Raw genomic sequence first — 21,812 nt, forward strand, 5'->3', positions numbered from 1 at the left:
GACCTGGCTGGCTGACAGTTAGGTCATGTCAAGGCTTATATTATCTGAGGCAGAATATTTTCTACTGTCTAACTTATGAAATTTTAAATCTGGATTTTAGGCAAAAGCAGCTGCATGTCCTCACTCATACTTAGTAAATCTCTTCTGCTTGCATTCAGATCACAGGGAGGAACCTTGTTTTGGTTCCTCATTCTTAGAAAACATGTTTCCACAGAAGCAGAGCTCATATTCTCCCATTTCTTTGTAGTTTAACACTGATCTTACTTACAGTGCTTACGGCAGTGTTCTTCTTTATCTCTTTTATACATCCCTTGAGTTACAATATTTACCATCCATGAGTGAGACTCCTCTAAAGAGACAGTCTGGGCAGCAGTACTTCCCAAATGTACTTTCAGTCCCCATTTTTATTAAATAAAATGAGCTCAGGCCCCGCCTTCCTGTGCGCTAGAGGCAATATTCGTATATGGGTGCAAGGAATGAAATACTAAGATACTTACGTATATTCGTACACAAAGACATTGTGTGTGTATCCTCTATGCTTTACTGGTTATATATCCTTCTCACCCTGTACCTCTTGCCTGTCCCCATTCCCTTCTCTCTTCCTATCCACTCTCCTGCCCCACTCCTCTGCTGCTATTATCCAGCCACTGGACTCCTCTCCCGTCTTCCTATCCCACCTCCATTCCCTGGCTCCTATCCCACTCCCCTCTGCTACCCTCCATACCCTGACTCCTCCTGTCCCCATCCTCATTTTCTCCTAGCCACCCTTCCCTGAGCTGGCTCCTGTCCCCTCTCCCTGTAAGCACCTTCAACCCCCATCCCCACTTCTGCACACTTCCAACCTCTGACTCATTGCAACCCTCCTCCTATTCTTCCTCTTTTTTCCCTCACCACTCTGCATTCAAATCAGTCTGCATCCGGTTTCTCTTCTCTGCTGCCTTGCTGGAAGTAATGGGAGGCTGAGAGCACAAGACAGGCAGTGTCCCTGGTATATCTTACTGTGAGACTATGGATCCTAGTTGCCAGATGCTGCAGTTTCAGGGAAAGTCCATCTTGGGGCAGTTAGAATCTTCAGAGACTGTAGCTGCCAAACTCTAAAAAGTCTGTATTGAGCATATATGAACTGTGATTTTTTTTTTCAGAAACTCATAACTTGGCCAAATTTGGGTGAATTTTCACAGAGATGGCAAAAGGCACATCCCAGATAGAAAGAAAACCCCTCTGACAAATGTCAAGGCCCTGCTCCAATGTATGGAGGCATTAGAGCTTCCCAACAAAGAAGTTGTAATAATTTTTTAACCTGGGTAAAACTTAAATATAGCTGGCCAGGAACTGGCTTTTTGTGAGAAATTCCATGATTTCATTTTTTTCTACTCCAAAACAGAACAAAACCAAAAAAATTGAAAATTTCTCACAAAACAAAATTCCTTTCCCTCCCCCAAAAATGGTTTCAGGTTGAGTGAAACATTTTGATATTTTGTTTCAATAAAATCAAAATGTTCCCATTCTGACTGATTTTATATCTATAAAATTAAAAATTGAATAAAAAGTCATTGCAAAATGGAAAATTGAAATGTCCTGTTTTTTCCAAATGACATTTAATTGAAATTTACATGGTTTTCGCATAACATTTAGTTTTGGATTAACTGGCATTTTCCAATGGAAAAAATTTCTGTCAGAACATTTCCAAATAGTTGAATATTTTCCCTTATCCAATTCTCGGAAATAGTTGAATCACTTTAGATGCAACTTTATATACAGATATAGATATATCATACTCCTGGGGGAATTCTGCACCACTGCGCAATGTGGAATTTTGCAGAAATTAATGTGCGCTCAGAATGTCCTTTCCCCCCACAGAAATGAGCTGCAGTGCTGCTAGCCATCACTAGGGTCTGCTGGACCCTGAAGAGCCCAGCTTGCACATCGAAGACACGGAGGGAGGGAGGGAAGGAGAGGGAGCTAGATGGTTCCTGGCAGCTGGAGTTCCCAGTATGCCCTGAGGGAAGGAGAAGGCAGAATGCAGGGAACTCCATGCAAGCCTGGGACCGAGCATCAGGCTGTTTCTCCCTCTGGATCCCTGGGCTCTGGGGGTGGAGGGGGACAGGTGTCTGGGAAAGAGGGAGCCCCTCAGCTAGGACTGGGGGGAGACGGGGTGCAGGTATCTGGGCTAGGGGGCCTGCGGCTGGGCTTGGAGGGATGTGCGGGTACCTGGGCTGGGGGAGCCCCCACAATTGGGCTCTGGGGAGGAGACAGTTAGGGTGAGCTGGGGGGCTCCTGAAGGTGGGCTTTGGGGGGGTGACTTCCTAGCTGGGCTCTGGGGGGGCGAGGCAGCAGAGAAACAGGAACTGGGTTCTCATAGGGGTTTCTTTAACACTGTACTCTGGGGAAATTTGTGTGTGTCTGTATTGTTACAGACATACTTGCTGGCAGGTATTTTGAAATAAATTACCAAAATAATTGAAGCTGGCATGATTATGTAGTGTTATTTTGACAAATAACATTTGCAGAATTTTAAAATATTGTTTGCAGAATTTTTAATTATTTGGCATAGCATTTTTAATTTTTTGGCACAGAATGCCCCCCAGAGTAATATCAGTTGGAGGCAGACACTTAGCATGGAAAATTTCAACTCAAACTGTTAAAGATTAGCAAAATTATAAGCAGTTGTAAGCCAGGTCTTAAAATGAGAAGTATTGGGCAACCTTAAGTATAATACCACTTATAACTAGGTGAAAATTCCAAGTCCCACCAAAATACTGGTCAGACCCATATAGTGAGAGAGCCTGGTCTATATATGTAACTCTGCTTCCCTCTGGACAACAGCTTCCAGGATTCTCACTCGTTCACTCACCCTTCTCTCTGCAGAGTGTGGGGCTTGAATGATGAAGTGATATGTAGGGAGTCATCAAAGGAGTACTCATTTGTCCTGCATCTAGTCCTTGTTCAGGAATGATTTAGATGCTCTTGTATCCATTTCAACTAAACCCTGGCCTTGTATTTTTATGTGTAATTAAAGATTAGGAGGTTCTTTCATCCTGAAGCTGAAACATGATCAACAGGGCAGACCCCTGAAGCAATCTACAGATGTCTGAGGATCAAAAATCTTCAGAGGTAGGAAAGCTTCCGAAATGATTTATGCTGGAGGCATGAGACGCAGGAGTAAGCCTCCTGCATCAGGATGTAAATTTTCATAGGTCCAAAGAAGCACATGGAACTATGATAATTCTTACCAGCTGATATGCCCTGATATCTTCAGATAAGTAGAATTACAGGTAATTTAGTCTTTTAAAAATAACTAGATTACATAGACATGAAGAAAAGCAGACTGTTAGGGGCTGGAAACTTTTAATGATGGACACTAAACATATGAAACTTCAGATTTTCTCTTTCAGATTAGAAGACAGCACACATTTTTCTAAGAACTCTCTGAATGTAAAGCTTTAAGTATATTTTCCTTATATCATGATCAGTTAACATAACCTCTTGTTTTCATGAACAAAAACTAATGCCAGTGATAGGCCACCCGTCAAGGCTGAATCCCCACTCTGGCACTTTGAGTACAGAAGCTGGGAGCCCACAAGGATTTTTAAAACTAATACTTGCCACTTCAGGCTTGTATTAAACTCCCAAGGTTATAACTTTTCTCTGACCTTGGCTTGGTAAACGCTGCCACCACCCAAATGCAAAAAAACCCCTTGGACCCAGGAAGGAGCACTTGGGAATTCCTCCCTGTGGGGTACCCTCAAGCCCTTTTACCCCCGCCCCCTTCCAGGAAAGAGCTGAGAAAGAAAACAAAGGAAATTAGCTGTTGCTACCAGCTAATCAAACATTCACAAACCTCTTAGGACACCAAAAATCCAATCCTGTTCTTAAAGGTAAATTTTATTAAACACAAAAAGGAAACAAAAATACATCTGGAACTTAGATTTTTGCTAGATTTTGAAAGAGCAATTCCAAAAATTACTCACTCAAAATAGCTTTCTTGGGGGTTTAGCTTAAAGGTTACAAGCAACCAAAAGCATCTGGGGTTAGCTCAGAGGAGATTCACATGCCAAAATAAAGAAATAAACCTGATCACATCTATCTAAACATTCCTAATTTACTTACATATTTGGGAGATTTCAAATAAGTAATTCTAGGTATGATCTGACGATCATTCCTGGCTTAAAGCTTTGTACAGCATTCCTGCTGCCCTCTGTTCCCCTCTTTTCTGGAGAGACACAACAGACACAAGGGAATGCTTCTTTCCAAATTTAAAAAAGTTCTAGCCCTTTACAGGTAAAGCAAGCAGAGAACAGACACCAAGAGGGATTTTACAGCTAACTGGCTGGCTGGGTGTCCATAAAAGGGAGCTACCCCCTCTTCATTTATCACACCATTTGTTCTGAGGATTAAGCTTCCCAATGCCACAACCATGGCACGGATATTTTTATTTATTATTTGTGTTCTTCACCGTAGTGTCTGTAGCTATAGCATTTACTGCTGCTCCATTCCAATTTCTTTTTCCTCCAGTGAAGTGGGGGTTGTGCAGAAAAAGGAGTACTTGTCTCAGTTTATATGGCAATGAAGAAATTAAGAGCTGGCTGTACCTTGCTAACAGTTAAGAGTGCTTCTCAATGTCACGGTTACTTGTGAGGAGAATGTGATAATGAAAGTTGTGCCTCGCATCTGTTCCCAAGACTGTTGGGTTTTTAATTAATGTTTCCTGGAAAATATAAGACCAAAACCAAGTTTCATTATATTGTTCAAAGAACACTAATAGAGTCTCTTCTGCAATTACTACTGATGTAAGGATAAGGTTAAACAGAAATTAAAAGGAACAACAGTCACAAGAATGACATGCTTGCAAGCTGCATGGCAACTTTAAAAAAATACCACAATAGAAGCTCAAACTAAATGTGTATCCCATTTTTTTTTTTAAAAAAAAGGAAGAGTACCAAAACAATGCCACCATAGCTAACCAGCAGAGTAAAAGAGGCCATTAGAGACCAAAATACATCTTTCAAAAATTGGAAGTCAAATCCTACTCAGGAAAATAGAAAGGCACATAAACTCTGGTAAGTCAAGTATAAACATGTAATTAGGCAGGCCGCAAAGAATTTGAAGAGCAACTAATGGAAGCAAAAACCAACAGCAATTTTTTTTGAACTACATCAGACGCAGGAAGCCTGCCAAACAATCTGTGGGGCTACTTGAGGGGCTCACAGATCACTCAAGGAAAATAAAGCTGTTGCAAAGAATATATTTAGCTTCTCCGCCTCTCTCTTCACTACGAAGAATGTGAGGGAGATTCTCATATCTGAGCCATTCTTTTTAGGTGACAAATCTGAGGAACTGCCCCAGATTGAAGTATCAATAGAGGATGTTTTGGGAACAAATTGATAAATTAAACAGTAATAATCACTGGGACCAGAGGGTATTGACCCAAGAATTCTGTGTGAGGGGATGAATCAGGTACCATACTTATACAATCTTTGGCTTCTTTGCTGCACTGGATAAGAAGGCATGGCAACTATGATCTGAACATCCATTAGGGACTGGGCTGAGGTCACCAACTCTTTCCCATGGGTTACTAAAAAGATATGGGATCATAATGACTTTGCATCACTGTTGACTGGAGCTGATTTTGAAATACTGACCTTGAGATAAAAGGCTCTATAGCCCACTAAATGCAGTGTAGCTATCCATGCCAGACGTTATTTGGTTTGAAAGTTTACCTCAGAATTAAGGAGCTTTGAGACATTGTTGCAAAATGATGAGCTTTTAAGTATGTCTTTTACTGGATGGCATTATATAAATGCAGTTGTTGATTAACAGTTCTGAAATACCTTTGTCTTGAAGTTAGCTGCAAAAGATTAGTGTTGATATCCAGAGACATATTTTTTATAGCACAGTGGCATCCATTGTATTGAATATTTAGATGTAGAGCTGGAGTTGTACTTGCGTAAGTCTTTGTTTGAATAGATACCATCTAGTAAAATAACTTTTCATTGTCTACCAGTTTTGCCTTTTTGAGTAAAGAACTAATTTTACAATTCTTCCCTTTGAATAATAAAGGGATCATTCAAATTCTGCTTTTCATATGATATTCCAAAAATATTTTGAGTAAATATATCCTTATAAACAGAAATAGTATTTAGAATGCACATCCTCCGCTAGTTACTCAGGAAAAATTCCCACTGAAGCCAGATAATCTAGTTCTGAGTTTACATCAGCATTACACTATTGTACCTTCAATTTTTTCTAATTTAAAGTGTTATATTTGTAAAATCCTTGCTATTGAGTACTTGAATAAAAAAGGACCCAGTAGTTAATGAATATTAGTTTCATGGCAGGTACTGTTTAGGTAGTTAATGCTACTTAATTAAATACATAATTTAGTTAGTTTCAGAGTAACAGCCGTGTTAGTCTGTATTCGCAAAAAGAAAAGGAGTACTTGTGGCACCTTAGAGACTAACCAATTTATTTGAGCATGAGCTTTCGTGAGCTACAGCTCACTTCATACCACGGTATGCATCCGATGAAGTGAGCTGTAGCTCACGAAAGCTCATGCTCAAATAAATTGGTTAGTCTCTAAGGTGCCACAAGTACTCCTGAATTTAGTTAGTGATGTGATTGATTGAAGAGTTAAAGACACTGTTTGGATATACTGAGTCATTTCACACCAGAAAATGTGATGGCTGAAGAGAGCAAACAGTTGAGTTGTATATACGGAGTCCATTCTACTCTTCTGTGTTCTTATACACCTCCTTTTTTTTTCCCCTTCTCAGCTGTAAGCACAAGGTATACTTGGAAAAGCTGCCAAATACTAGCATAATTATCCCATTTCATAACGAAGGATGGACTTCACTCTTGCGAACCATATACAGCATTATCAACCGGACTCCCGACATCCTTATAGCTGAAATCATTCTTGTGGATGACTTCAGTGACAGAGGTAAGATCCAGTGGGTAAGATTGTGACTATGTAGAAATTAAAGGAGAGGAAAATATAAAGAAACAAAATCTGTTTGACCAGTTGTACCCAGAAAAGATCGGTTTAGTTGTTATAGTTTGCTCATGCATTGAGCACTGTTTGTTTAGTTAGGTTTTCATGGATAGCTTGTGTGTTACTATGGATGAAGGGTGAAATATATATTAGATTAAGAAGAAGAAAAAGATAAAAGTTCTCTCATGCCTTCCCACTAATAAAATGTTCAAATTGGTGTATCTTTCTGAAATGCTGCAAATTGTAATGTTGTAAACATCTTTTTTTCTCTAGGCTTTATTCTCTCCAGTAAAAACCTATTAACTTTCACCTTTTGGATGTGACTTGACAGATTTCTTAACTTACGTTTATTGCATGAGGCAGCTCCATTTAACTGTACAAAATAGCCATACCGAAGAATGACAATATAATTTTTTCCAAATATTAGTCTTTTGACTAGAAAGGGATAATTGCTTCAGAACATGAGTTAGTTGAAATTTCTAGAAGTCTGGATACAGTAAAACTAAAAAATCTCCTTTTTTGTTTTGTTTTTTTTGTTTTGAAGCCTTAGCCTCTGAGTTGCTGAAAGTGTTCGTCATCCTCCATCATTAGTTCTTGAATTCAATATCATGGTAAAATCCAACAATGGCAGCTTGAGATTTTGATTAAAAAAATCAAATAATTATTTCTTTTCAAGTGTACATTATTTTTCTGATCCTAAATCTTGTAAACAACTTTGAATATTAAAACTATCAGTGGGTACTTGATTTAGGTGAACCTTTCTCTGAACTGCAATCCACCAAAGTTGTTGCTCATCTCCAAATGGATTGATATGTGGTATAAAGGGGAAACTGCATTCTTGGGTAGTTTTCTAGATAATTAGCTTTTGTCTCAGTATGGAATTTATCAGAGCAAATTTCTGACCTACAACTATGATGGCAGGAAGCCTTTAGGTGTCTGAGAAAAATGTTTGAGGACCATTGCTGTGACAGAGCATTTCTCAGCAAGATTTTTATTTCACAATAATATTTGGGGGTGGAGGGAATGGTGACACATGCATCTATCTTGGCTTCTCATCACTGTCATCTCTATTGCCATATAGATTTTGATGAACTGTCCTTCTACATATAATGTAGTTTAACTGTAATCATGAAGTAAGCAAGTGTAATGCTGGCTGCTCCCTGCTTGATAGATTCTATACTATGACCAGAGTTTTCTGGGACAAGAATCATAAGGTAGCGTTGCAATTTTTCGACAGGCAAGTGATTTTCCAGTAGTAAACAATTTGTAGAGACATCTGTAAGGAGAAGTCTTACTGGTTGTCTGAAAACATACTAGAAGTTAAAAAGAATAATTTTACTACAAGAGAACATTGTTACTGAGACCTTATTCTCTCATAATCACTCATGACCATATATGTGTTGGGAATATGATTGTATATTAGTGGTGTTTTATGAAGGTTTTACTGACTATAAAAGTAGCTTTTATAATATTAAATGTTATTGGTCTACCAGGTTTAAATCTACCTCCTGGTTACGAGAGAGAGTCAGTTACAATTAATCAAAGAATCTTGTCTCTCTTTTAGCAGTTTTCAGTGTGTTGGTTTGTTTCTAGTGAGGGCCCTCTCCTGTAAGCAAGACCTCTCTTTACCAGGGTGAAAATATTTTCTGTGAATAAGTGTCACCACATTTCAACTTTTAGAGTACATTTTCAAAACATTGTGCAAAGTTTTAGCCAAACTCTATGGGAGTCACAAAGTTCAAAACGGCATGCAGCTTTGAGAAAGTCTTAACCCAACAAGACATTTGTTGTTAATACAGGGATAAAGATAAGGCTTCTGAAAGAGACAGTACAAGACTGTGTCCTTCTGAAAAATAAATACTAGTTTAAAGAAATTACTTGCCAAACCTCTGTTCCTACCTCAAAGATGCTTGACACTAAAATAGTGTTTAAAAAAAAATCTTCCAGTGCAAAATGCTGATTCAATAGTATCTAAACATTTCATGGAAACTTGAATTGCTGTGGGGGCTCTCCAGCTCCATAATAGTAGAAATACCTTATCTGTAATTAGTAAAATCCGTTCTTCATTCTGTACGGGAACTTTTTGGAAGACTAGGAGAGGAAGCAAAGAAGGCATATCTAAATCAGTCTAGGGCTAATTAATCTCTTGGATACATGTGTTATTGAAATCCATGGGAATAGAGAGCAAATTGTTGTACTCTATCACCTCTGTGCTGGAGATGTTTTCACATGTGCTAGTGATGAATGTGTATCCATTAGTGTCATTGTCCTTTTTCCTAATAAGTGCCATATTGTGGGTGCCTGATTTATTCTAGTTCCTCTTGTTCTGGACCCAGTTATATTGTTTAAATAATGTTACATTTGTGCCATGGTATTCAACTGAAAAGCGTGAACTAGTGCACTCTGCCATTAAAGTTTTTATGTGGTTCAGGATGGGAGTAGGTTCATTTAAACTGTACTTATCCCTTCCAAATTATTTTAAAACTGATGGTAGGTGTCTAGCATTCCCTCACAGGTCCCTTTATTAATCAACTCTTCTTCAAAACACTGTTGAGGAGAGATTACTAAGCGACAGTTGGAAATACAATTATTTAGAAAAGTGGAGAACACTTAACTTCACAGGACTGTAAAAATAGATGAAGGAATGTCAGTTCTTTTCTTATTTTATATTCTTACCTAATGCTAACGCTGAAGTGCATATAAAGAGTCTTAAATGACAGACAGCAAAAATGTTTTAGTGCATAGCATACCACTGAGCATTTGGCTAGACTATTTATGAAAAGTTGTTTGTGTGCCTTGATTTTATTCACATTTATTCCTTCAGCTTTAGCTATCAATACCAAAACCTTTGGATTGTTCATGCATAACATTAGCAATAAATTATGACATGTAGATGATATAAAACTGGAAGAATGACTATACCTTTTAAATTTTGATATAACCAAATCTAGGGAGCTGGTATAAAAAAGGAAGCTAAACAAACGTTATAAAATATTGCCATGCAATATTTATTTATGAAAAAATTCAGTATTTGATGACTGTGTGAATGAAAGAAGCTCTCACAATCCGGAGGCAGAAATCTACATTTTGGTATATCTCAGAAGTCACAGTATCTTAAAAAGCCTTTTTTTCATATATTTCCTATTACATCTGAAGAAATCAAAGAAAAATGTATTGATGTATTTAGTAGAAATAGTTCTTTTCTCTGGTTGTCTTAACAACAATGCGGTAAAAAAAGGGATGTGAAACTTTAAGTGAGCCATAGTGTTTTATATGATCATAACAAGAATGTAAAACATAGTGTATTGTCAAGGTCAAAGAGAAATGAGCCTGAGTCTTAAAAGAACGTAAGTAAAGGGGTGATCGGGGCGGGGGGGGGGGGAGAGAAATTCAAAATACAAATACAAAACATAAAAAAGAATATACTGTCATTTAACAAGCTCTATAAGAGACAAGTGTTTTATTTCCATGGCATGATTTGTCTGAAAAGGCACTAACTTGGGAGCTAATAGTACTATATTACAGCAGACCTCTAGAATCAGGGGTTTGCTTCTCTTCTCCTAATGAGCTGAAGTCTGTTCTCTCAGTTAGAAAACTGCACTGATTTCTGTTTAACTGTGTTCCAGCTCTGTGTCATTGTACGACTTATACTTCTAAAATATATATATGATCATTTTTCTGTAAAGCCCTCTTCTAATTAAGACCTTTATCAGCTGTAAAATCATTTGGTGATGCACAATATTTTCTTCCAAATTGTTTTACTGTATTTTTGCCATATAAAGTTGCTGTCTATTGAAAGCTAGAAAACAGGTTAAATCTTACATATGTAAAAGAATACAAAAGAGATCTAATTCTAATTTTGTTCAGAAGAAATGTGAAACATCTTTGAAAATCTTCGGGTGAAGAATATTCCAGTACCTGATCCATGCAAGCCCTCTTTTTGCATATAGTGCAAGCAAGCCTCTTCAAGTTATACATCCAGGAGTTTAAAAATAGTCTAGATCAGTGGTGGGCAACCTTCAGCCCACAGGACGCACGCGGCCCGTCAGAGTAATCCGCTGGCAGGCCATGAGAAATTTTGTTTACATTGAGCACCCTTAGGCATGGCCGCCCGCAGCTCCCAGTGGCCGCGGTTTGCCGTTCCCAGCCAATGAGAGTTGCGGGAAGTGGTGGCCAGCACATCCCTGCGGCCTGCACTACTTCCCGCAGCTTCCATTGGCCGTGAATGGCAAACTGCAGCCATTGGAAGCTGCGGGTGGCTATGTCTGCGTACGGTCAATGTAAACAAACTGTCTCACAGCCTGCCAGTGGATTATCCTGACAGGGCCGCAGGTTGCCCACCACTGCTATATGCAGTGCTCACCAGTGATAAAAACTGGTACGTTATAGAAGGTGTAGTTTAGCATCTCACTGGCTCTTCACTGTATTCCCCTTGGGGAATACTTCACACATTCTTCATTCATGTAGCTCCATGCCCAATTTTCCAGGGGTTTCTTGCCTGGTTTATTTAGTTGTTGGCTATTTTGTTTAGATTCTAACTTTCCTTGGACAGGGACTATATCTTCCTCAGTGTCTGTAGAGAATCAAGAGCACCATCAATGTTCAGATAATAATATCCAGCAGCAGCCAGTTTGGCCATATAGCACATGTCTGACTTTATTGCTTCATGCAAGATTGCAAATAGTGATTTGGCAAGGTTGCGGGCTGCCTGTTTTAAAAGCAAAGCAGTTGTTGTTCAGCGTCAGAACTGTATGTCTTTCTCAAGAATAATAAATTCAGTCTGTTTTATGGCAGATTAAATCCCATTTATTTTACTTGCAGAAGCTTTTTGAGTAGGATGTCACTTGTGACACCAGTTTATAGGTGCGTGGCTTCAGATGTTGGGCAGGCATAACTTTTAGCGATTGAATTAAGGCTATGTGCCCCACACTACAAGAAGGATGTGGAAAAATTGGAAAACGTCCAGCGGAGGGCAACAAAAATTATTAGGGGGCTGGAACGCATGACTTATGAGGAGAGGCTGAGGGAACTGGGATTGTTTAGTCTGCGGAAGAGAAGAATGAGGGGGGATTTGATAGCTGCTTTCAACTACCTGAAAGGGGGTTCCAAAGCGGATGAATCTAGACTGTTCTCAGTGGTAGCAGATGACAGAATGAGGAGTAATGGTCTCAAGTTGCAGTGGGGGAGGTTTAGGTTGGATGTTAGGAAAAACTTTTTCACTAGGAGGGTGGTGAAACACTGGAATGCGTTACCTAGGGAGGTGGTGGAATCACCTTCCTTAGAGGTTTTTAAGGTCAGGCTTGACAAAGCCCTGGCTGGGATGATTTAGTTGGGGATTGGTCCTGCTTTGAGCAGGGGGTTGGACTAGATGTCCTCCTGAGGTCCCTTCCAACCCTGATATTCTATGATTCTATGTTGCATGTTTATCTATCTTGCCACAGGAAAACTTTGCAGTAGAAGGAGGTTTCTGATATTGTGAATGATCGCTATTCACAATAGGTTTCAGAGTAGCAGCCGTGTTCGTCTGTATTCGCAAAAAGAAAAGGAGTACTAGTGGCACTTTAGAGACTAACCAATTTATTTTAGCATAAGCTGTAGTTCACGAAAGCCTATGCTAAAATAAATTGGTTAGTCTCTAATATACCACTAGTACTCCTTTTCTTTATTCACAGTAGGTGTTCTCGTATGTCAAAATACATAACTTCTCTTTTAAAAAAGGAAAGGGTCAGTGAATAAGTAAGGGTGAACAAAGCAATATGTGGAATACCTGAGGCATATTAAAAGTAACGGATTCACGGGACTGGTCCCTCTCTTTGAGTCCTAGATTCACTACTTCTGCCTTCAGCTATCACTTTTATCCCACCTCTTTTGTATCTTTGTTTCATTTGCCCAAAAGTAATTTGGAGGGGTTTGTTTTTGGAGTTTCTTTGGTCAGTGCTTTAATAAAGCCATATTTGCCCAGCAGAGAGGCCAAAATCCTGACAGCATCTTGTAACTCACTCCAAATGAACTGCTAGCCAAAGGCAGCAAAGGAAGGATTAATATGAATTCCTGGATAAAAGCTGGCACTTCTTCTTAATCTTTTGGCCCTTTATTTCATTTAATTTCTGAAATGATTGAAATGGCTGTTTCCCTCTCAGTGAGGGACATGCTGTATATCGTGAGCTATAGCTAGAGCTGACATTTAAGCAATAACTCCTTTTCACACATGGCACTTATTTCTTCTCCATGACTCTAGCAAGTTGAGACAGTGCCATGGAGAGCACTGTAATGTCAATTGGAACAATAGTTTGCAACCAGTACAAGCATTGGGCCAGATCCTGAAATACATGGGCGGGGGGGGGGGGAATTTCATATTGATTTCAACAGAAGATGACTCTGAATCTATTGCTCTAAAAAAGGCTAGTGCTATTTCTCACCATGCCCATGTATAAGTGGGGGGTGCTGCCTCTATGGCATTTAATTTGCTCCTTAAGCCTCTGCAAACCTTTGTCAAAGAAAGCAAATGGCTCTAAGGTATGCAGCATACAGCGCAGGAAAGAGGTGAGCAGTGGAGGGGACATTCCACTTAGTGGGTCTGTTCCCTGCAGACCTATTGTGTTTCTGCCCAAAAATCTAGGCAGTAGTTAATGCAACTTGGAACAGTTTTAGTTCATCTCTGTTGCCTCTGTAGTTGCTACTAATAGGCCATAGAGGGACCTTACTAATAATAATCTGCCTCCGGTAGGAGGCATGCTATTTGGGAAGGGAGGATACCAGTGAAACTACATAGATGGAGAGCTTGTCATAATAGGAATGCCAACTTTAGATCCTCAGGCTCTGTAGGATTGAATGGACTAGCCGCCAGCAAGCTGTATCCTAAAGCCTTTGCTCCCCAATCAAATTGACAAATCTCTCAATAAACACGATGCTGCTACTTACTCCAGCTACCGGAGCCAAATCATTTGGATTTGATGTGTAAGACAGTATTTGAATGCAAATTTCTATTGTGTTATAGCCATGTGTTTGTCTCCTTTGTATGGGAAAGCATCTTGAGGTTTTAGTCTGGTATGGGCCCCATTATACTAGGCATATAACTACACAGATGTACACTGAATAACAGTCCCTGCCCCGGTCCTGCAAAGGATTGCAAAATTTTAAAGTACAATTTTATATAATCTGAAACAATGTAATATTACTCCATGTTTTGTACGATGTGTTCAAAAATACTTTCTTATATTAATTCCTTAGTGGCAGGTGGGCCTTCAAGCTGTTTAGCCTAGTGATCTAGTAGTAACATATTACTACTTGCAAGATCCATGTTTGGCGCTTTAGAATGGCAGGAGATGCTACCTTACAGGAATGAGGCACTCTATCCGTGCAGATGGAAGCACTTGATTTCACTTTTGCAGCAGAGACCTCTAGAGCCATTCAAGGGAAAATATTGACTGACTCTAGAAGAAGGTCATACACAGTTCTTTTAAGCCAAAAGGATGCAGTCTTCCTGACACAAATTCGTGGGAAGAGAATAAAAGAGGAAAATAACAGGAAATGCTGTGAACTAATTCCTAGAGGTTTGATAGCCCAACCCAAGACATGGTGTTCAAATCACCCCGAAGTTTGGGATTATGAGTTATCTCTTGGGCCAAGCCCCCAAGTCTGGGGATATTCTGATTTCAATTAGATTACAAATCTAATTTTGCTATTAGGTCCATCTCTAGTTTAAATAACGTAGGTTATTTCTGCTAATGCTGCATTGCATAAGTGCATCATAAAAGGACATGTAAGCAGCAGTAGGAACAAAATGCTTTTGATTTCCATTCCAAGATTCCCAGTTGACAGAATATTCAGTTTTCATTACTCTTTCCCTCCCTCATCCCCATTTTGATTATTTAATATTATATCCTTCTATTGTTGTTTTTTTTCCTGAAATGAAGCTTACAGTCTTTTGCTTTCAGCAAGTAAGTGAACCCACCCATATCAGTTTCATTACCAAGGCATTACTGCTTGGCAGAATGACTTAGTGTACCTGTGGGGAACAGGAGAGTTTTCCCAGCAACAGTAGTTGCACTCATGAGACTGATGGTCATCTTGAGAACATCTGCAGCCAATCTCAAAATGGATTTCATTCCCTACGGGGAAGAATATTGTCATGTTGGGACGCGGGAAAGAAGCAATGTCAAATAATTGAAATCACATAGTCCAGCTGCTTTGAACTGGTTGTGAATGTGGCTGGAATAGGAGATGTAATTTTAAAGGGGAAGAAAAAGCAAAACTAGCCTTTATATGAGGTATCTCAAGCCCAACTCAGCTGTGTTATGAAAAGACCCATTCTTATTCCTTGCACAGTCCCATGCATAAGATGTTGCAAATGACAGGTAATTTTACTTCAAGAATTTGTAGAATCACAATTATGGAGGCTTTGTTTCCATGATCTTTGGATCTGAGAGTCTATAGAGTAGTTCCATTGCCCAACCCTCTGAAATGTGTGAAGGGTACATTTCTGCTGGTGACTTCAGGCTGCATTTCTCCCCAGTGTGAACATAAGGATTTTAAGGAGAATGTGAACAAGGTGTTGTTAACATGCTGCCAACTGGGGCTTCTTTATGTCTGCTTCCAAAAATGCGCACACACACATTAGTTGCACATGATCTCATTCTGACTTTTGAGATATCTGCTAAAGACTTAAGTGAGGATTCTGAACAAAGTCTATATGACTATTTTGTAATGTAAACCAAATTTGTAGTTATGAAATATCTCCCTATATATACTGTGAGAGTATATTTAACTCTTTTCTCATGTTGTAAATTATATTCACCCTACTTTTTTCTGTTTCTTTTTTAAATTATTCAGTTATGGATCCTGAAATGCTCTTGTATGGGTGTTATGGAGTTAAAATAAGATTAGCTAAAGAGGAAATTATCCCCCAATTCTCCATGTGAAATATTTAGACTTGGATTTCATAAACAGCAGAGAAAATTGCTAAACCTGGGTGAACATTAATTTCTACATTAGTTTCTCTCTCCAGCATCAGCTGTTTGCTTTACACTCCAAAGAAAATGATGATGACAGTACACTGAAACATCCAACAACCCAAAAATGGGCTTGAACAATTAACTCATGGTTACCGTCTTCAGCTGTCATCATTGCTGAAATATGAATAAATCAGAAATAGTCCAAAAGCTAGAAAACCTAGGGTATTTATAACAAAGCTCTCTTCATATTTTTGTATATTTTCATTTAGGATTTATGTTAAATTTGTTTTCAAGCAGTAAAATAAAATAAAGGTGATGTTTTAGTCCGCTTTAGCTGAAGCTGTGATATCTGATCTTGGAAATCACAGAAGCTTTCGATGGAGCTATCAGAGACTCAAAATCTGTTAACACCTGCAATTGGTGTGAGCAGAATGGTGGCCAATCCAATAAGCCTTGGGCCATATCAGTCTCAATTCATCCCCAGAATTGTCATGTTATGTATGAGAAACTTGTCCCTGGTCATGTGGGGCAATACTCTGTCTGTTCATTTTTACTTATAATCAGGCTTTCGGCAGCTTCCAGATGTATTCCCTGTCTTACAATTTTCAGATTAAGTTTCTGATTTGATTTTTCTTCTTGGGTACTAAAATGTTGATCTGGGCCTCATTAATTATAGTGTTTAAAGTTACTGAGCATCTCTCTTTCTCTGTCTGCCTCTTCTCTCCCCCACCCGGCACACACCACACCACCTGAAAACTGAGTTATAGGCCCTGAAAAACAGACAGAACAAACACTCCACTCCCCACAAATATCACAGTGAATTTAGTAATAGAACAGACAACAGCACTGTATAATTCAGAATTAATTATTCTGCATTTCTGGCTAAATTAGTTATTTAAAAATGGGTGACACCATTCCTAGAACTGGTACAATTTATATGCTGTGAATAAATTATTCAACTGATTATCATATTTTTCTGTTGACTATCATTGTGAATGGATACCAATTTCTGCAAATGTATTAATTTTTTGTGAAACAGTTTGAATGAACAATTTTCATCCTTCTTCCTGGACATGTTCACTCTGGCTATTTGCTGGTTGGTAACTGAGGTGTGTAATTTGTCACCTAAGTCACATGGTATTGTTTCTGTTCCCTGATGGCATGAATAAAAATTTTAAAATTGAATAATAAACTAAGTATAGCAACTAGTGCTAAATTTCTTGAGTAAATAATCGCTTAGATTAAAAATTTGTTCTTAGTATACTTTCTAGACCCATCTATACCTTCTTAACTGTGACTATACCTTCTTAACTGTGATAATCCTGCTATTCTAGTCCTGTGTATACATTGCCACTAATACTAAATACCATGAGGTTATTTTTATATGTGTTTACTCAGCACCAACAAAGAAAGTGATAGGCACTTTACAGAAAGGTGAAAAGATTCCTGCCCCAGAGATACTACAATCTACCTCAAATTCGCATATACCTGCTATTACTGTAATATCTGAGCACCTCACAATTTGTAATGTATTTTTCCTCAGAACATCCCTGAGAAGTAGGGTACCGGGGCATAGAAAGACTAACTGACTTTCCCATGGTCACACAGGAAGTCTGTGGCAGAGCAGAGACCTGACCACAGGTTTCCAGAGTTTGACTAGCCCTTGCCACGGGATCATCCTTCCTCTCCAACAGTCAAACTAGATGAAGTACAGATTCGGAAAGGATAGGATGTGAGGGAAAGCACCAATATGCAAAGAAGCAAATGGTGATGTTTAGAATGCACCTTGGTCTACATTTGTAAAATATACAGGAAAGATGTAGACAAACTGGAGAGAGTTCAGAGGAGAGCAACAAAAAATGATAAAAGGTTTAAAAAAATATTACAGTGGGCATATTTAGTCTTGAGAAAAGGAAATTTAGGGGAGATCTGATATGTCTTCAAATAAAAACTCTTGTTCACTTCATGTGGCAGTGCATGTACATATAAGAAGATTGAATTTTCTATAAAGTGCAGAAACTTTCAGAAATGTCTCTCAATTTATTGTTCAAACCTTTTGCAGGCTGTTTCTTAAACTTGTGTGTTTCATCACTAACCTACTACAAAATCTAAAGGGCGGGGAGGTAGGTAATGTGTAGTAAATGCATGCCTCCAAGATTTTACATTTAACAGGGACAAAAGGTTTGTTCTGTCAAATTAATTTGGTAACCCTGACAATCTGAGACATTTTAAAGAGCTTAAAAAGCTACAGTGACCTTGCTTTCTGAAGGCAATTTCTGATTCCATTAGGGCTTTGTTATGTCCTGATCCTGTCAAAAAAAAAAAGAAAAAACAGGATATTTTTTTATATCTTAGTGTGAAAAAAGCTGTAATTCATCTACATTCATTTAATCTTGTTGTATGCCTGTGGAGAGCAATGCAATAGATAATTGGACAGCATTTGTTTTTGATGACTCTTCCCTAGCTAATAGACAGTTCCACCATATTTCTTTCTTTGCATAAATGAAGGTCATGTTGCCATCACTATCTCTTTTCTTTGGCATCTATATGTGTTTATGCAGATAGATTGTATTTTGTGCAGACAAAGACCAAAAAAGTACTTATGCATGTTTATTTACTGCTATGTGCTCCTTAGATGTACCATAAGAGACACTAACAATGTATGAAGTTGTCCTATTTACAAATCATCCCATATATTATCCAATATTATCATCTTGATAGGATTCAGGAGGAGAGAAATATTTTATGGCATTCAGGATTTTAAGAAATTATTTTGGTCTACTTTTTTTTTTTTCAAACTATGCCCAAGTATCTTCCTGCTGCAGATGGGCAATTTAGGAAGTTTATAAATATGTGCATGCTTTAGCAATCTGTCAGACACAGTTTGTCCGGTTTTTAAAATGTTGCTGATTTGTGCAAAAAAATATGAGTAACTTGCTGCTAGAAATTGTACATGATTTATTTTAATAGGACTGGGTTAAATCAGAATTCCAAACCTGTGTGCAGGTCCAGTCATTGTGGAAAGGCTATGGAGAAGAAGGAAGAGCAAGCATGGAGGAATAGAAGTGGGCCAGATTGTGGCTAGTGCACGCTGTGGGCCTTTTGAGACAAAACACCTTATAGTTGGAAGGAAAAAAAAATCCTTTATCTTTTAAATAATGGCATATTCCTGCTGGTATTCTGGCTAATGCATATTGGGGCTGAATATTTTGTCCCGCAGAAAAAAAAATTTCTGAATTTTCCTGAGGATACAGGCTGTGCACTTGAGCTGTACTATTTTGTCTCATAGTAAAGGGTGACTTTCATTCAACAGCAACTACAAAAAAAGAAAGGTGCCAAATTCAGTATTCAAGAACTTAACTTTAAAGAAAAGGATTGTGATCTGAAACCAAGGTGGTGTTGAACAGAATGTGTCTATCTCCAAAAATACATTTCACCCTTAATGAAAACCTGTGGATATATCATTTAAAACCTTGGGGGTTGGGGGGGAAATCGAGCCAGCATTACATCGTTTGGCAAGGTGGCACAGGTAACCTGAAAATGCATAGCCACCTAACAGAAATAAAATCCTGCCTCATGCTTTCTGTCAACAAATGCAAACTGAGAGTATTCTATCTAGTGTAGCAAACTCCCACATTTCAATATCTGTGATCCCTAGGGCTTTTTTTATTGCAAGGTCAGATCAGAGATGACACAATATGAATTGCTAATTATGTCCACAACATCTGCTTCTAATATGTACATTCTTTAAGGTGATGTTCATTCCTCGTAGCCTGCGGTTATATCCATTTTCAAAACATCAAAGCTTTAATAGTCAGGATTTTTGAAGGATGATTTAATTATACTTACTGGTAATTATATTCCTGTGCACTTTTCCATGTCATTTTTTAGCTTTGAAAAGAGTAAACCAACAACCTGTAATGTTAACTATGGGCCAAAATGTGCATTATTTACCTGGGACCAAATCATCTTGTGTGGGGGGGAAAAAACAAAACAAAAACAAAACAAAAAACCAAGGGACTAATGAATCCTGAAATTGAAACTTGCGGCGTTCCCAGCTAATCCTCTCATTGAGAGACGGGGAGTCATTTTCACCTCAGCTGACAGAAGATTCTGACTCTGTTTGCTCCTGGGACCACCATCCCATGGAGCTACTGATAGAGATGCAGGCGTTGACTGGTCCTCCTAGTGTCCACTACTCTCTTAATCTTCCAGATACAACCTTTGGCCCTCCCAGAAACACCAGTGTCCATTCAATCTAATAGGTCCCTTAGGATCCAGGCTATCATCGAAACCACTGACTGTGGCAACAAACAAACTTCCTCTTCTATGGCAAATTTTCAAGGGTTTAGAAAGGGATAGGGCCAGGGAGTGAGTGGTCATTCATTGGCCATACTGTTTCTAGACAAGAACATCTCATTTCGCAACCTACCCCACCAGGTCTCTGAACTGCTGTAGGGAAGAAGAAAAACCTCTCCCTGGCCCAGCCAATCTGGCAGTAAGGGAAAAATTCCCTTCCACTTCTAAAAATCCATAGTGCAATGCTCATAGCAGACTAAAAAAACTGGATCCTACGCTAATCACAGGGTGAGAGCTCAGTATAGAAACATAACTTTCGATTTGTGTATATCCTATTGAAGCTTTTTTCTGCTTTAATTAGCCTTGTTTTAATAAACAAAATCTGTCTATAACCATTTCTGTAATAATTTTGATTAAAAATTTTAAAAAATAAAAGGACTAGTTTTTTGTAAAATATTTGACAGTATGAACAATTGTTCACAAATTTTATTTTTGATATGGTCATTTAAAATTTTTTTTTTAAAAAAAAGTTAATCCATTTCTGAAAGAATTGGTGCTTTATAGCATACTTCAGTTAATACTTTTGATCTGTTTAAATAAAATTTTTGAAAAAAATCTATTTAAAACTTTTAAATATATTTAATTACAATCTGTGCAGTATCCATTCCAATCAGTGAGTGTGAGAGAGAGACAGGGATTGAAAAAGAGCAAGAAAGTGAAGTAGTCATGTAATGAAAATTAGTATTCTTTAATCTTTACAGAATAATTCAGAACTGATTTCAGTCCTTTTATTGACTGTTATTCCTTTAAAAAAATATTTCATGCCTACATCAATAAAGAAAGCAAAGATAGTGTATGCAAACAAACAAACCATATTTGAATGCTTAAAACAATTGACTTATCCGTATGCAGTTGGAAACTATAATTGATGCACTCATTTTTTCCATAACCCTTTCCATCTTGTTTTTTGCATTGGTAGTTGCATCATTATTGTAAGTGGCTGTCATCGGTTGTCTGTGATTATTGTCTAATATGCTGCAATGTATAGGTTGTTGAGAGTGCTATTTAAATATATATTATTTGAATGGATGGAATTCTGCCAAGATTTTTGAAATCTCATTCCCTATTTTCTTCTTGAACTTCTTCCTTGGGCAATCCACTGAAGGAAGGCTGGATACTGTTTCATCTCAAACCTATCAGTGCCAATCAGTAGTGTTTACTGTTCTGAGTTAGCATAATGGGGCCCATTCTTTATTGGTCCTTGTGTGTTAAAATAATTACCATGAATAATGAAAATAATCAATAAATAAGATTCCTCGAAAGCAAATGGCACCTTTTTCTCTTGGACTGAATGCACTACTTCTGCTGAATTTCTAGTCCGTGTCAGCCTAGTCGAGGTTAGGATCTGAACTCATGCTGCAAGAAAACTGGACTGGTTTCTCCTTCTCCTGCCACCACCTATACTATTCTTAGACTACTGTTCTCTCTTATTTAGTTGTACCTTGCCTCCTTCCTACGGTGGACAACTTCTCTTCATGTAATTGTCACGCTTTTTGTTATTCAAGCTA

At 38.3% G+C, this 21,812-nt stretch overlaps 1 protein-coding gene across 11 annotated transcripts in view; it reads left to right on the plus strand.

Moving 5' to 3' along the window:
• GALNTL6 (polypeptide N-acetylgalactosaminyltransferase like 6) overlaps positions 1–21,812 on the plus strand; it is a 928,998-nt gene that overhangs the window by 478,470 nt on the left and 428,716 nt on the right. For all 11 annotated transcript variants that reach the window (XM_048847720.2, XM_048847722.2, XM_048847725.2 and 8 more), the window contains one exon: positions 6,774–6,940. In XM_048847720.2, coding sequence (XP_048703677.2) covers positions 6,774–6,940 — 167 coding nt within the window. The remainder of the gene's footprint in view (positions 1–6,773; positions 6,941–21,812) is intronic.

Source organism: Caretta caretta, chromosome 4 (genome assembly GCF_965140235.1).
Source record: "Caretta caretta isolate rCarCar2 chromosome 4, rCarCar1.hap1, whole genome shotgun sequence".
In the NCBI taxonomy this organism is placed as follows: Eukaryota; Metazoa; Chordata; order Testudines; family Cheloniidae; genus Caretta; species Caretta caretta.